General features: G+C 49.9%; 1 protein-coding gene across 1 annotated transcript in view; it reads right to left on the bottom strand.

The window, feature by feature from the left end:
* Nucleotides 1-17,420, bottom strand: part of clmna (calmin a) — a 39,314-nt gene that overhangs the window by 10,924 nt on the left and 10,970 nt on the right. Inside the window, exons 2-8 of the mRNA XM_061744123.1 lie at nt 15,127-15,188; nt 4,442-4,537; nt 4,267-4,350; nt 3,510-3,602; nt 2,736-2,932; nt 983-1,176; nt 4-86 (exon numbers count right to left, since the gene is read on the bottom strand). Coding sequence (XP_061600107.1) covers nt 4-86; nt 983-1,176; nt 2,736-2,932; nt 3,510-3,602; nt 4,267-4,350; nt 4,442-4,537; nt 15,127-15,188 — 809 coding nt within the window. The remainder of the gene's footprint in view (nt 1-3; nt 87-982; nt 1,177-2,735; nt 2,933-3,509; nt 3,603-4,266; nt 4,351-4,441; nt 4,538-15,126; nt 15,189-17,420) is intronic.

Raw genomic sequence — 17,420 nt, 5'->3', positions numbered from 1 at the left:
TACCTCCTCGATGCCGGGAAAGTGTTCCAGGAACTGTGAGACGTACATGATGATACTCTGCTCATCCGGGGCGTTGATGGCCACATCTGTGACGGGGAGAAGGAAAACACTGGAGGTGAGAAACTCTAATCTCTTCTTTGCCTATTGCTGAGATTCCTTTTCCATAAAGACATGTTAGTTCATTGATCTCAGCAGCTGTTTGTGAAGAAATCCAGTTTCTAGATCGTATGAGGTTGCTTTAATTATGTGGCAAATGATAATAAACACAAGAAAGATGGAACTAGAGCCCTGATATAGCGGGACTGTTTTCTTCATCCTGCTCCCGCCCGCATCCGCTAAAGTCTGAGAATTCATGCCCGCACGGCGCACGATAATAGAGATGCATTGATTTAGTGTCTTCTCCCGTCCCGCAAGAGGAATGTCCAGACAAATCTATCTGATTTAATGTTAACATGATCATTGTGGAGCTTGATGGATAATTGACAGTTCATAGGTCACCTGACTGAAAGTTAGATGCAAATCCCTCATTGTCATCACACAAGCTTTTTCACCTTTCACGCAGCATCAATTATGATTGAGGTTACAGCAAGGAGAGTAGCTGTGCACAAATAACACTAATAAATAGCATTACTGTAAATAAACCAAGTTAACGAATGAAACGAATTAATTTACTGACTATAAACTATAGGTTTAATATCTTACCAGGACGCCATTATTTTAGTTTACCCGCCACCGCTAGCAGAGATTGTATTGAAGTGAGACGCCTCACTCCGTTGGAAAAACACGTCTGTCGACAATGGAATTCATAGTCGACAATTGTGAATATCGATTTTTGTCGACAACGTCGAGGAATCGTTGCAGCCCTAGTGTCGGTATGAGAGTTAACAGATGTTGGTTTCCATCGCCATCGTCTCCAAGCAGCACAGACGTTATACCAGATGATTCAGGGGACTAAAAAGTCCTAAAACCCGGACCCCGTTACCTTCGGGCTCCAGCAGGCGCGGGATCCCCAGGCTGAAGTGAGCGATCCTGAAGGCGTCCTCCATGTTCTCCCTGGAGCTCCTCAGCAGCGACTTCCTCATGTCCACCAGGCTGGAGTCGATGGACTTGATGAGAGCCAGGAAGGCCAGGCCGCTGGTCCAGCTGCTGGAGAAGTTCTGCACCGCCACGCCGAACCTGCAACAACCCGAGACGTTAATGGAGAAGTCCTGCACCGCCATGCCGAACCTGCAACAACCGGAGACGTTAATGGAGAAGTCCTGCACCGCCACGCCCAACCTGGAACAACCGGAGACGTTAATGGAGAAGTCCTGCACCGCCACGCCCAACCTGGAACAACCGGAGACGTTAATGGAGAAGTCCTGCACCGCCACGCCCAACCTGGAACAACCGGAGACGTTAATGGAGAAGTCCTGCACCGCCACACCCAACCTGCAACAACCGGAGACGTTAATGGAGAAGTTCTGCACCGCCACGCCCAACCTGGAACAACCGGAGACGTTAATGGAGAAGTCCTGCACCGCCACGCCCAACCTGCAACAACCAGAGACGTTAATGGAGAAGTCCTGCACCGCCACGCCGAACCTGCAACAACGGAGACGTTAATGGAGAAGTCCTGCACCGCCACGCCCAACCTGCAACAACCAGAGACGTTAATGGAGAAGTCCTGCACCGCCACGCCGAACCTGCAACAACGGAGACGTTAATGGAGAAGTCCTGCACCGCCACGCCCAACCTGCAACAACCGGAGACGTTAATGGAGAAGTCCTGCACCGCCACGCCCAACCTGGAACAACCGGAGACGTTAATGGAGAAGTCCTGCACCGCCACGCCGAACCTGCAACAACGGAGACGTTAATGGAGAAGTCCTGCACCGCCAAGCCCAACCTGCAACAACCAGAGACGTGAGGAGGTCAGGCAGTGAGCCGGCCGGATCCAGCTAGCGTCGCCACCCGTCCCTTGAAATACGGAATTGTTACGTAATTGTGAATTAAAAGTTGCGTTCTGTATTGAACCAATACGGACACATATTATGCTCTTATTTATTGATGTCATAATATACAGGTGAAGGTCGGAAAATTTGAATATTGCAAAACTTCATTCGTAGTAAATTCAACTAAAGGTGAATTTGTTATAATTTTGGTGATTATGGCTTACAGTTTATGAAAACCCCAAATAAAAAAATCTATATTTTATCTAATATTTTATGAAATCAATGAACAATTCGATTTTTTTGGTTTTGCTTTTGCTTTTGCAAATAAATTTAAGTTTTTCCCAACTCCTGCCTCCGGCTCTCCTGCGTTTGGGTCCTCAACAAACCACCCTGTGACAGGTTTAACATAATTGTTTTGCATGTAAGATTGTGAAAGTATGTAATAGTTTCACCTTTTAAGTTGAATTATTGAAATAAATTAACTTTTACACCATATTTAAAATTTTCCGACCTTCACCTGTAGCTATATTTATATTCACCATAGGAGGCTATTTCAGTTGCTAGCATGTTTGTCTGTCAGTCATGCAAGTTCAATGCTATTAAAGCACTTTAAACTTTATATCACACCATTTAGTTTTTTCATATAAAATAAATACATTTCTATGCAGTTTAGAGGTTTTGGGGAAGTCCCTTTTTTTTGGGCCTGCGCTGCTGAAATCGGGGCGTCCCTTATTTCTGTTTCTGAAAGTTGGCCGCCCTAGATCCAGCTCACGTCCTCAGACCCCGAACCCCGGAGACGTACTTCCGTGTCCTGGTCTGGACCCAGTGCAGCAGTTTCCTGATGGCCTTGCTGTTCTCCCTCATGGCGGCGTTGGGATTCTTCCGGGCCTGCGGGGGCGCTGTGGTGCCGGACGGGTCCGGCTCGGGGCCGGTGGGGATGCAGGACAAGCTGCAGGAGGACGGGAACTGGCTCCGGATGTTTCCCGTCAGCTCCTTGATCTGGGGAAGAGCAGGATGATGAGGAGGAGTCGGGACTCGCCGATAAGCTAGCAGGAGTAACAGCTAAAGCTGCTTTAGCTGTGACGTGTGAATCAGCGTTTACATGGGAAGTTTAATTCCTCTTTAATTCAGAATTCAAATGAAATCTGATTTAAAATTAGTAGAAATTACCATGTAAACACCTAATTCCAAATGAAAAAGGCCATTCCGAATTAAACTTAATTCCGAAGTAAGTGACTGGTTTATTCCGATTTTAAATCCGAATAGAATAATTCTGCAATCATGTTTACACTCAATCAGAATAACAAAAAATAAATAAATAAATAAATAAATAAATAAATACATAAATAAATAAATAAATAAATAAATAAATTAATTAATTAATTAATTAGATAAATAAAAAAAAATAAAAAAATATGAAAATGAAATAAGAAAAATAAAAAAAAACAAAAAAAACAATCTAAAAAATACATATACAAATAAATGAAATAAAATAAAAACAATAAATAAAATTAAGTTAAGAAAATCAATTAAAATTAAACAGGTGAGGCGGAGGGGGCGGGGCTAAACCAGTTACCTGGAAGAAGAGGATGATGTTCCAGATCAGTCCCAGGATGATGGAAGAGTTTCCATCTGCAACGTCAGCAGCATCGATGCTAACGAGCTTCACCTGCACACACGCACACACACACACACACACACACACACACACACACACACACACACACACACACACACACACACACACACACACACACACATATACACACACACACACACATACACACACACACACGCACGCGCGCACACGCACACACACACACACACGCACACACACACGCACACACACACACACACACACACACACACACATATACACACACACACACACATACACACACACACACACACACACACGCGCGCGCGCACACGCACACACACACACACACGCACACACACACACGAAATGTCGTGATTAATGTTGAAGTACAATTTCGAGAAAAAAGTTGAAATTGTAGAAATAGTTGAAATAGTTGGGTAACAATTTGATTTTTTTATGCAATTTATAAGTGATTTTATGCAAAATATACATTTTATAATCCACAAAAAAAAAAGGCTACAGTGAAAATCATATCAGAGGGAAGAGTATCAGGGCCAGGCAGGAGAAAAATTAAAATAATATTTTAGAGGAGGAAGATTTTTTTTTCATTATGCACTTTTGTCGAGTTGAAATATCGAGATTAAGTACAATTTGGTGAATAAAGTTGAAACCGGTTCCCGGTTCCCGCTTCCCCCGGTTCTCCTGGTTCCCCCTGTTCCCGGTTCAGACTCACGTTCCTCTCCTCCAGGAAGCTCAGGACCTTAGCGATGTTGTTGAGTCTGAAGATGCGGTGAGTCGACTTCCTGAAGCCGTGCAGCTGTGAGGTCATCAAGGTGAGACACAGGTGTTACAGGGTTAGTGACATCACCAGCAGCTGTTACAGGTGCTACAGGTGTTACAGGTGTTACCAGGCTGCAGCCGGACAGCTCCTCCAGCAGGGCCATGAGGGCGTGGCCGTCCTGGATGTCCTGGAACAGATCCTGGACCTGCAGGGGCGGCTCGCACTGGGACGGGGGGACAGGGATTCACATCAGAACTTTAGAAACAAGTGGTTCCAAACCTTTTCTGTCTTGTTTACCCCTGAGCTATTCTGCCAAATGTACCCCCTCATTTGCGCCAGTTAATGATTCTTAAAAATATGTTCATTTAAACTCATTAAATGAAGATAAAAACAACTAATTAAAGCTGCAAGCAGCGATGAACGGGCCCTCGCACGTGCAATTTTCACCAATAAAGGTCAAGGACTCAAAACCGAGTCAGATGACACCACCATGACTCTTTATGTCAAACCATTCAAGAGTTATGGCAGAAAATAGGAACTATCAAATATGGACCAATCAGCTACTAGTATCACTTCCTGTTTAGCGTTGAAGTTTGACGCGGCGCCACGGCCACGCCATTTCACGAAAACTCACCATTTTGATAACTTTTCATGGTTAGCGTCTTTTGTGTCTCCAGAGCAAGTTTTATGTGGAACGGACGATCCTGCTAGGAGGAGTTCCTTAAAGTACGACCCATGAAAATGGCATAAATTGCGCCAAAATTACACGATTAATTGAAAATGGCCGACTTCTTGTTGGGTTTCGGCCATGGCGCCAAGATACTTTTCTTTAAGTTGTGCCATGATACAGGTGTGTACCGATTTTCGTGCATGTACGTCAAATCGTATCGTGGGGCTTGAGGCCCAAAGTTTTCTAGGGGGCGCTGTTGAGCCGTTAGGCCACGCCCATTAATGCAAACCATTCAAGATCACATTTATCACCAGGACTGGATTGGTGCAAAATTTGGTGACTTTTGGGGCACATTTAGGGGAAAAAAGGCCCTGATTTCATCGGAAGAAGGAAAAAAATCATGAAAATCATTTCAACAAGATAGGTATGGAGGTGCTGAAGAAGAAACTGTTGAAATAGTTGGGTGACAATTAGATTTTTTTATACAATTTATAAGTGATTTTATGCAAAATAAATATTTCATACTCCTATTAAAAACAATGCTACAGTGAAAATCATATCACAGAGTATCAGAGCCATGCAGGAGAAAAATAAAAATAATATTTTAGAGGAGGAAGATTTTTTTTTTCATTATGCACTTAGAGAAAAAAGTCAAAATGTCAAGAAAAAAGTCAAAATGTCTAGAAAAAAGTCAAAATTTCGTGAATAAAATTGAAATATATGAGACATGCCCCACTTATCTGTTTATATTATTTTATTTCTATTTTTTATTATCCTATTTGATACCTTCAACGTTTTGCTGCTCAGTTGCCTTGAAATTGCCCCTTGGGGATAAATAGTTTTTCTGAATCTGAAATGTTGAGAAAAAAGGCTAAATTTTGACTTTGTTCACGAAATTTCGACTTTATTCTTGAAATTGTATTTCAACATTAATCTTGACATTTCGACTTTTTTCTCAGGTCAAGAGGTCGAGGCTCGGAGAGAAACCTGTCTCCTTCAGGTCTGCAGGTCTGATGGAGGGAAGGATAGAAAAGAGGAGGAAACAAAGAAAGGAAGGAATGAAGGAATTTGTGATGAAAACTTTTTTAGATGTTAGAGATAAGGCTTTGTTTACATTCCTGCTTCTTGTTGCCATGGTAACGGAGCTGCCTGAACTTCCACCTGCACAGTTTACTTAGTTAACCAAACCCTCTTCATTCTCATCTTCATCACTGCACTCAGGAATCCATCGACCTGCTGTTATCGTAACCGTGACGACGGTGACCTGTGACCCGTGAGTCGCTGGAACGGCTGGAACTTTCAGACGGGGAGAAACAACGGAGCGTTTGTGTCGACGATGATGAACCTGAAACTCCGCCAGACACAAACAGAGTCGCTTTGTCTGCAGGACAAAGGAGCCGGACGGAGCCCGAACGCACCGCAGGGTCAAAACAGGGTCCCTGAACGCACCGCAGGGTCAAACCAGGGTCCCTGAACGCACCGCAGGGTCAAAACAGGGTCCCTGAACGCACCGCAGAGTCAAACCAGGGTCCCTGAACGCACCGCAGGGTCAAACCAGGGTCCCTGAACGCACCGCAGGGTCAAACCAGGGTCCCTGAACGCACCGCAGGGTCAAACCAGGGTCCCTGAACGCACCGCAGGGTCAAAACAGGGTCCCTGAACGCACCGCAGGGTCAAACCAGGGTCCCCGAACGCACCGCAGGGTCAAACCAGGGTCCCCGAACGCACCACAGGGTCAAGCCAGGGTCCCTGAACGCACCGCAGGGTCAAACCAGGGTCCCTGAACGCACCGCAGGGTCAAACCAGGGTCCCCGAACGCACCGCAGGGTCAAACCAGGGTCCCTGAACGCACCGCAGGGTCAAACCAGGGTCCCCGAACGCACCGCAGGGTCAAAACAGGGTCCCTGAACGCACCGCAGGGTCAAACCAGGGTCCCTGAACGCACCGCAGGGTCAAACCAGGGTCCCTGAACGCACCGCAGGGTCAAGCCAGGGTCCCTGAACGCACCGCAGGGTCAAACCAGGGTCCCTGAACGCACCGCAGGGTCAAACCAGGGTCCCCGAATGCACCGCAGGGTCAAACCGGGGTCTCTGAACGCACCGCAGGGTCAAGCCAGGGTCCCTGAACGCACCGCAGGGTCAAACCAGGGTCCCCGAACGCACCGCAGGGTCAAACCAGGGACCCTGAACGCACCTCAAACACTTCACTGGAATCCAGGGTCCCTGAACGCACCACAGACACCACACTGGAAACCAGGGTCCCTGAACGCACCACAGACACCACACTGGAAACCAGGGTCCCTGAACGCACCACATACACTACACTGGAAACCAGGGTCCTTGAACGCACCGCAGACACTTTACTGGAAACCAGGGTCCTTGAACGCACCGCAGACACTTCACTGGAAACCAGGGTCCCTGAACGCACCGCAGACACTTCACTGGAAACCAGGGTCCCTGAACGCACCGCACACACTTCACTGGAAACCAGGGTGCTTGAACGCACCGCAGACACTTCACTGGAAACCAGGGTCCTTGAACGCACCGCAGGAACTTCACTGTAAACCAGGGTCCCTGAACGCACCACAGACACTTCCAGCTTCACTGGAAACCAGGGTCCTTGAACGCACCGCAGACACTTCACTAGAAAACCAGGGTCCTTGAACGCACCGCAGTCACTTCACTGGAAACCAGGGTCCTTGAACGCATCGCAGACACTTCACTGGAAACCAGGGTCCCTGAACGCACCGCAGTCACTTCACTGGAAACCAGGGTCCTTGAACGCATCGCAGACACTTCACTGGAAACTAGGGTCCCTGAACGCACCGCAGACACTTCACTGGAAACCAGGGTCCCTGAACGCACCGCAGACACTTCACTAGAAAACCAGGGTCCTTGAACGCACCGCAGACACCTCACTGGAAACCAGGGTCCTTGAACGCACCGCAGACACTTCACTGGAAACCAGGGTCCCTGAACGCACCACAGACACTTCACTGGAAACCAGGGTCCATGAACGCACCGCAGACACTTCATTGGAAACCAGGGTCCCTGAACGCACCGCAGACACTTCACTGGAAACCAGGGTCCATGAACGCACCGCAGACACTTCACTGGAAACCAGGGTCCATGAACGCACCGCAGACACTTCACTGGAAACCAGGGTCCATGAACGCACCGCAGACACTTCACTGGAAACCAGGGTCCCTGAACGCACCGCAGACACTTCACTGGAAACCAGGGTCCATGAACGCACCGCAGGAACTTCACTGTAAACCAGGGTCCCTGAACGCACCGCAGACACTTCACTGGAAACCAGGGTCCATGAACGCACCACAGACACTTCACTAGAAACCAGGGTCCCTGAACGCACCGCAATGACTTCACTGGAAACCAGGGTCCCTGAACGCACCGCAGACACTTCACTGGAAACCAGGGTCCCTGAACGCACCACAGACACTTCACTGGAAACCAGGGTCCCTGAACGCACCACAGACACTTCACTAGAAACCAGGGTCCCTGAACGCACCACAGACACTTGACTGGAAACCAGGGTCCTTGAACGCACCGCAGGAACTTCACTGTAAACCAGGGTCCTTGAACGCACCGCAGACACTTCACTGGAAACCAGGGTCCCTGAACGCACCGCAGAAACTTCAATGGAAACCAGGGTCCCTGAACGCACCGCAGAGACTTCCAGATTCACTGGAAACCAGGGTCCCTGAACGCACCAGAGACACTTCACTGGAAACCAGGGTCCTTGAACGCACCGCAGAAACTTCAATGGAAACCAGGGTCCCTGAACGCACCGCAGACACTTCACTGGAAACCAGGGTCCCTGAACGCACCACAGACACTTCACTGGAAACCAGGGTCCCTGAACGCACCGCAGACACTTCACTGGAAACCAGGGTCCCTGAACGCACCACAGACACTTCACTGGAAACCAGGGTCCCTGAACGCACCGCAGACACTTTCAGCTTCACTGGAAACCAGGGTCCTTGAACGCACCGCAGACACTTCACAGAAAACCAGGGTCCCTGAAGGCACCGCAGACACTTCACTGGAAACCAGGGTCCTTGAACGCACCGCAGACACTTCACTGGAAACCAGGGTCCTTGAACGCACCGCAGACACTTCACTGGAAACCAGGGTACTTGAACGCACCGCAGACACTTCACTGGAAACCAGGTCCCTGAACGCACCACAGACACTTTACTGGAAACCAGGGTCCTTGAACGCACCGCAGACACTTCACTGCAAACCAGGGTCCTTGAACGCACCACAGACACTTCCAGTTTAACTGGAAACCAGGGTCCCTGAACGCACCACAGACACTTCACTTGAAACCAGGGTCCTTGAACGCACCACAGACACTTCACTGGAAACCTGGGTCCCTGAACGCACCGTAGACACTTCACTGGAAACCAGGGTCCTTGAACGCACCGCAGACACTTCACTGGAAACCAGGTCCCTGAACGCACCACAGACACTTCACTGGAAACCAGGGTCCCTGAACGCACCGCAGAAACTTCAATGGAAACCAGGGTCCCTGAACGCACCGCAGAGACTTCCAGATTCACTGGAAACCAGGGTCCCTGAACGCACCAGAGACACTTCACTGGAAACCAGGGTCCTTGAACGCACCGCAGAAACTTCAATGGAAACCAGGGTCCCTGAACGCACCGCAGACACTTCACTGGAAACCAGGGTCCCTGAACGCACCACAGACACTTCACTGGAAACCAGGGTCCCTGAACGCACCGCAGACACTTCACTGGAAACCAGGGTCCCTGAACGCACCACAGACACTTCACTGGAAACCAGGGTCCCTGAACGCACCGCAGACACTTTCAGCTTCACTGGAAACCAGGGTCCTTGAACGCACCGCAGACACTTCACAGAAAACCAGGGTCCCTGAAGGCACCGCAGACACTTCACTGGAAACCAGGGTCCTTGAACGCACCGCAGACACTTCACTGGAAACCAGGGTCCTTGAACGCACCGCAGACACTTCACTGGAAACCAGGGTCCTTGAACGCACCGCAGACACTTCACTGGAAACCAGGTCCCTGAACGCACCACAGACACTTTACTGGAAACCAGGGTCCTTGAACGCACCACAGACACTTCCAGTTTAACTGGAAACCAGGGTTCTTGAACGCACCGTAGACACTTCACTGGAAACCAGGGTCCTTGAACGCACCGCAGACACTTCACTGGAAACCAGGTCCCTGAACGCACCACAGACACTTCACTGGAAACCAGGGTCCTTGAACGCACCACAGACACTTCACTGGAAACCAGGTCCCTGAACGCACCGCAGACACTTCACTAGAAACCAGGGTCCCTGAACGCACCACAGACACTTCACTAGAAACCAGGGTCCTTGAACGCACCACAGACACTTCACTGGAAACCAGGGTCCTTGAACGCACCGCAGACACTTCACTGGAAACCAGGGTCCCTGAACGCACCGCAGACACTTCACTGGAAACCAGGGTCCTTGAACGCACCGCAGGAACTTCACTGTAAACCAGGGTCCTTGAACGCACCGCAGACACTTCACTAGAAACCAGGGTCCCTGAACGCACCACAGACACTTCACTAGAAACCAGGGTCCTTGAACGCACCACAGACACTTCACTGGAAACCAGGGTCCTTGAACGCACCGCAGAAGCTTCACTGGAAACCAGGGTCCTTGAACGCACCGCAGACACTTCACTGGAAACCAGGGTCCTTGAACGCACCACAGACACTTCACTGGAAACCAGGGTCCTTGAACGCACCGCAGACACTTCACTGGAAACCAGGGTCCTTGAACGCACCACAGACACTTCACTGGAAACCTGGGTCCCTGAACGCACCGTAGACACTTCACTGGAAACCAGGGTCCTTGAACGCACCGCAGACACTTCACTGGAAACCAGGTCCCTGAACGCACCACAGACACTTCACTGGAAACCAGGGTCCTTGAACGCACCACAGACACTTCACTGGAAACCAGGTCCCTGAACGCACCACAGACACTTCACTGGAAACCAGGGTCCTTCAACGCACCACAGTCACTTCACTGGAAACCAGGGTCCTTGAACGCACCGCAGACACTTCACTGGAAACCAGGGTCCCTGAACGCACCGCAGACACTTCACTGGAAACCAGGGTCCTTGAACGCACCGCAGGAACTTCACTGTAAACCAGGGTCCCTGAACGCACCGCAGACACTTCACTAGAAACCAGGGTCCCTGAACGCACCACAGACACTTCACTAGAAACCAGGGTCCTTGAACGCACCACAGACACTTCACTGGAAACCAGGGTCCTTGAACGCACCGCAGACACTTCACTGGAAACCAGGGTCCCTGAACGCACCGCAGACACTTCACTGGAAACCAGGGTCCTTGAACGCACCGCAGGAACTTCACTGTAAACCAGGGTCCCTGAACGCACCGCAGACACTTCACTAGAAACCAGGGTCCCTGAACGCACCACAGACACTTCACTAGAAACCAGGGTCCTTGAACGCACCACAGACACTTCACTGGAAACCAGGGTCCTTGAACGCACCGCAGAAGCTTCACTGGAAACCAGGGTCCCTGAACGCACCACAGACACTTCACTGGAAACCAGGGTCCTTGAACGCACCACAGACACTTCACTGGAAACCAGGGTCCTTGAACGCACCGCAGAAGCTTCACTGGAAACCAGGGTCCTTGAACGCACCGCAGGAACTTCACTGGAAACCAGGGTCCCTGAACGCACCACAGACACTTCACTGGAAACCAGGGTCCTTGAACGCACCGCAGAAGCTTCACTGGAAACCAGGGTCCTTGAACGCACCGCAGACACTTCACTGGAAACCAGGGTCCTTGAACGCACCGCAGAAGCTTCACTGGAAACCAGGGTCCTTGAACGCACCGCAGAAGCTTCACTGGAAACCAGGGTCCTTGAACGCACCGCAGAAGCTTCACTGGAAACCAGGGTCCTTGAACGCACCGCAGGAACTTCACTGGAAACCAGGGTCCTTGAACGCACCGCAGACACTTCACTGGAAACCAGGGTCCTTGAACGCACCGCAGACACTTCACTGGAAACCAGGGTCCCTGAACGCACCACAGACACTTCACTGGAAACCAGGGTCCCTGAACGCACCACAGACACTTCACTGGAAACCAGGGTCCTTGAACGCACCGCAGACACTTCACTGGAAACCAGGGTCCTTGAACGCACCGCAGACACTTCACTGGAAACCAGGGTCCCTGAACGCACCACAGACACTTCACTGGAAACCAGGGTCCCTGAACGCACCGCAGACACTTCACTGGAAACCAGGGTCCTTGAACGCACCACAGTCACTTCACTGGAAACCAGGGTCCTTGAACGCACCGCAGACACTTCACTGGAAACCAGGGTCCTTGAACGCACCGCAGACACTTCACTGGAAACCAGGGTCCCTGAACGCACCACAGACACTTCACTTGAAACCAGGGTCCTTGAACGCACCACAGACACTTCACTGGAAACCTGGGTCCCTGAACGCACCGTAGACACTTCACTGGAAACCAGGGTCCTTGAACGCACCGCAGACACTTCACTGGAAACCAGGTCCCTGAACGCACCACAGACACTTCACTGGAAACCAGGGTCCTTGAACGCACCACAGACACTTCACTGGAAACCAGGTCCCTGAACGCACCGCAGACACTTCACTAGAAACCAGGGTCCCTGAACGCACCACAGACACTTCACTAGAAACCAGGGTCCTTGAACGCACCACAGACACTTCACTGGAAACCAGGGTCCTTGAACGCACCGCAGACACTTCACTGGAAACCAGGGTCCCTGAACGCACCGCAGACACTTCACTGGAAACCAGGGTCCTTGAACGCACCGCAGGAACTTCACTGTAAACCAGGGTCCCTGAACGCACCGCAGACACTTCACTAGAAACCAGGGTCCCTGAACGCACCACAGACACTTCACTAGAAACCAGGGTCCTTGAACGCACCACAGACACTTCACTGGAAACCAGGGTCCTTGAACGCACCGCAGACACTTCACTGGAAACCAGGGTCCCTGAACGCACCGCAGACACTTCACTGGAAACCAGGGTCCTTGAACGCACCGCAGGAACTTCACTGTAAACCAGGGTCCCTGAACGCACCGCAGACACTTCACTAGAAACCAGGGTCCCTGAACGCACCACAGACACTTCACTAGAAACCAGGGTCCTTGAACGCACCACAGACACTTCACTAGAAACCAGGGTCCCTGAACGCACCACAGACACTTCACTAGAAACCAGGGTCCTTGAACGCACCGCAGAAGCTTCACTGGAAACCAGGGTCCTTGAACGCACCGCAGAAGCTTCACTGGAAACCAGGGTCCTTGAACGCACCGCAGGAACTTCACTGGAAACCAGGGTCCCTGAACGCACCACAGACACTTCACTGGAAACCAGGGTCCTTGAACGCACCACAGACACTTCACTGGAAACCAGGGTCCTTGAACGCACCGCAGAAGCTTCACTGGAAACCAGGGTCCTTGAACGCACCGCAGGAACTTCACTGGAAACCAGGGTCCCTGAACGCACCACAGACACTTCACTGGAAACCAGGGTCCTTGAACGCACCGCAGAAGCTTCACTGGAAACCAGGGTCCTTGAACGCACCGCAGACACTTCACTGGAAACCAGGGTCCTTGAACGCACCACAGTCACTTCACTGGAAACCAGGGTCCTTGAACGCACCGCAGACACTTCACTGGAAACCAGGGTCCTTGAACGCACCGCAGACACTTCACTGGAAACCAGGGTCCCTGAACGCACCACAGACACTTCACTGGAAACCAGGGTCCCTGAACGCACCACAGACACTTCACTGGAAACCAGGGTCCTTGAACGCACCGCAGACACTTCACTGGAAACCAGGGTCCTTGAACGCACCGCAGACACTTCACTGGAAACCAGGGTCCCTGAACGCACCACAGACACTTCACTGGAAACCAGGGTCCCTGAACGCACCGCAGACACTTCACTGGAAACCAGGGTCCTTGAACGCACCGCAGACACTTCACTGGAAACCAGGGTCCTTGAACGCACCGCAGACACTTCACTGGAAACCAGGGTCCCTGAACGCACCACAGACACTTCACTGGAAACCAGGGTCCCTGAACGCACCGCAGACACTTCACTGGAAACCAGGGTCCTTGAACGCACCACAGTCACTTCACTGGAAACCAGGGTCCTTGAACGCACCGCAGACACTTCACTGCTCACTTTGGCACTAAAAATCCTGCATAAGCTGCAGGATCTTCTGAACCAGTTAAAAGTTTCAGTCTGGTTTTAAACCTCGTAGCAGCAACGTCTGTGCTGCTAGAGATGCTAATGACCTGACTCTCGTTCAGGTAAATGTTTAGTTATTTTACATTTAACTGCACTTTATCTGTCTCCTTAGTCCGGCAGGAGTTTCTCCGTCCGCCCGGGGGGCAGCTGAACTCGTACGTGGTGTTCCACAGGGTTCGGTTTCGGGTCCTACCCTCTTTTCATCGGCCACGGTTACATGATGTTTTTTTAATTCAGAATTAAATAATTCTGAATTAAACTATTTACATGGAAATAATAATTCTGAACTGAGGTTTCCATGGAAACACGTTTGCTGGTCTTTCTCCAATTCCTCTCCAGGTCTGAGGGTTGGGAAGGTTCTGATTGGATAGGGGGAAGTTACGTCTAAACTAGTTATTGATCTTCATCAGGGACTGAGCTGAAGCTGCAGAGAGCTGAGGAAGAGGAGGATGACGTGAGGAAGAGGAGGATGAAGAGAGCTGAGGAAGAGGAGGATGATGTGAGGAAGAGGAGGATGAAGAGGAGGATGAAGAGGCCTGAGGAAGAGGAGGATGAAGAGGAGGATGAAGAGGAGGATGAAGAGGAGGATGAAGAGGAGGATGAAGAGGAGGATGAAGAGGCCTGAGGAAGAGGAGGATGAAGAGGAGGATGAAGAGGAGGATGAAGAGGAGGATGAAGAGGAGGATGAAGAGGAGGATGAAGAGGAGGATGAAGAGGAGGATGACATGAGGAAGAGGAGGATGACATGAGGAAGAGGAGGATGAAGAGGAGGATGAAGAGGAGGATGAAGACACACCAACCTTCTCCAGGTGCAGGTTCATCCATCGGGTGAACGTTCTCTTCTGAACGGCTTCTCGTTCCACTGGAACAGAGAGAGGAAGAGGAGGATGAAAGGATGAAGGTGAGGAGAACGAGGACCAAACGCTGATGTCAAACAACAAACATGGAGATGGACCGCTGTAGTCTCCGTGATCAGGTGTGTGTATATATATATATATATATATACATACACACATACATACATACATACATATATAGGCATTAGGGAATAATATTGTTTTAAATAGATAATAAGAATTGTAGATAATATAAATATAGAGTGAGTACTTTCATTACTCTTACATAGAATTGATCATTTTTAATAGCCTACGTATATTTATAACCACCTATTTCATGTTTATTGTGATTCGATCAGCCTATTGATTTTAAATGGAAATATTTAGTGAATGTTTTGTTATTAATTTATTTTTAAATATTGAGATTTTTATATAATACTGTGATTTTGATATTCTATTGTTATTGTTTATATTGTCATTTGTATTGGTCCAAATAGCTTGGCAGTTTAAAATCCACTGACGATCAGCCGACTCACATTGCCGTTTTTCATTTATTCTTTCAGAATAAATGATTTTCTAAAATAAGTCACGCTATGAGCCAGGTGCACTCTGTGGGCGTAACATTGTATATACACACACACACACTTGGTGACGGAGACTACAGAGTTCCAGAACACACACATGACCTGCTGCTCCAGGTCACATGACCTCCGTCTTATTCTGGGGTGTGTCTGATCCTGAAGCTGCTGCACAAACAAGGATGTAAAGGTTTTAGGAGAAGTAAACTCCACCTGACCAGGACCTTTAAGCCCCGCCCCCTCCACCTAACCAGGACCTTTAAGCCCCGCCCCCTCCACCTAACCAGGACCTTTAAGCCCCGCCCCCTCCACCTAACCAGGACCTTTAAGCCCCGCCCCCTCCACCTAACCAGGACCTTTAAGCCCCGCCCCCTCCACCTAACCAGGACCTTTAAGCCCCGCCCCCTCCAGCTAACCAGGACCTTTAAGCCCCGCCCCCTCCAGCTAACCAGGACCTTTAAGCCCCGCCCCCTCCCTATCTGACAGATCTGTGATGACACACAGCAGCTACTTCCTGTTTCACCTGAAACCAGGTAACCTCCGACTCAGATTCAGCTCGTAACCAAACCAGAGCTGCAGACCCCAGAGACTCATTTGTTTATCATGCAAACATCCACTCCACCGACGTCATCTGTGCAGGAAACCTGAGCAGAACTCCTGAAAAAACCTGAGCAGATCACCTGAGGAAAACACCTGAGCACCTGAGAAAACCTGAGCAGAAACACCTTTTCTAGGGTCCAGATCCAGACCTGGGATTCTAGGGTCTGGTTCCAGCCACTTATTTCGGAATTAAGTTTAATTCGGAATGGCCATTTTCATTCGAATTAGGATGTAGCTCGTGCTACTGGGGTTGACCGACAGGACAGAGGACACAGGGTTTAGTGCAGAAATGGTGGTTCTTTTATTTCTAATCACAGACAAGCACCAGCACACTCAGTACCTCTCTGTTCTTCCTCTCTGTTCTTCCTCTGTTCTTCGGCTGATCGGGCACAGGTGAGCCCAATCAGCCGAACCAGGCTTCACCTGTGCTGCTCCCCGCGCCCAATCCTCCACCCTGCCACACCCCCATCGCCCGACCAAGGCCGGGACCGTCCGGCCTAGCCAACTCCCCCTCGGAGCGGGAGAGGAGGCCAGGAACCCCCATCTGAGCTCCAGGTCGGGCCGACCGGCGAGAGTTTAGTTTGGTTTATTTAGTTTAGTTTATTTATTTAGCAATATAAGACAAATAGAACAAAAAATGAAAAAAAACACTGAAATAACATGCAAGGAAAGGAAGAAGCCTGGTGGCTTCTATAGAATCCTTTCCATATATGAATAAAAAACTAAACAAAAGCTACACAAGGGGGAGTAAAAAAAACAAAAAACACAAAAGAAAATGTAACTCAGATCAAATAATGAACATTACAAAGATGAAACAATAAGAAAGTTCTTTAAATGTTTTTTGAATATTGGCAAGGATGGTGATGATTTAAGAGATTTATTGAGTGAATTCCACAAGTGGGGGCCTCTGAAAGTGATGAAAGATTGATGAAAGATTGAGTGTTCGGGGAGTCGCCCTCGGGGCCGGGCCGACCGGCGAGAGGGCCGTTCTCGGGACTGGGCCCAGGGGGGCCTCGGGGCAGACGGAATCTGCAGCGCTGGCCGAGGTGCGCCAGGACCACCCCCTCCCCGACGCAGCAC

The sequence above is a fragment of the Cololabis saira genome, chromosome 16 (genome assembly GCF_033807715.1).
Source record: "Cololabis saira isolate AMF1-May2022 chromosome 16, fColSai1.1, whole genome shotgun sequence".
Lineage (NCBI taxonomy): Eukaryota > Metazoa > Chordata > Actinopteri > Beloniformes > Belonidae > Cololabis > Cololabis saira.
Note: the sequence above shows the minus strand (reverse complement) of the source record. Positions and strands in the feature narration are given on the sequence as shown.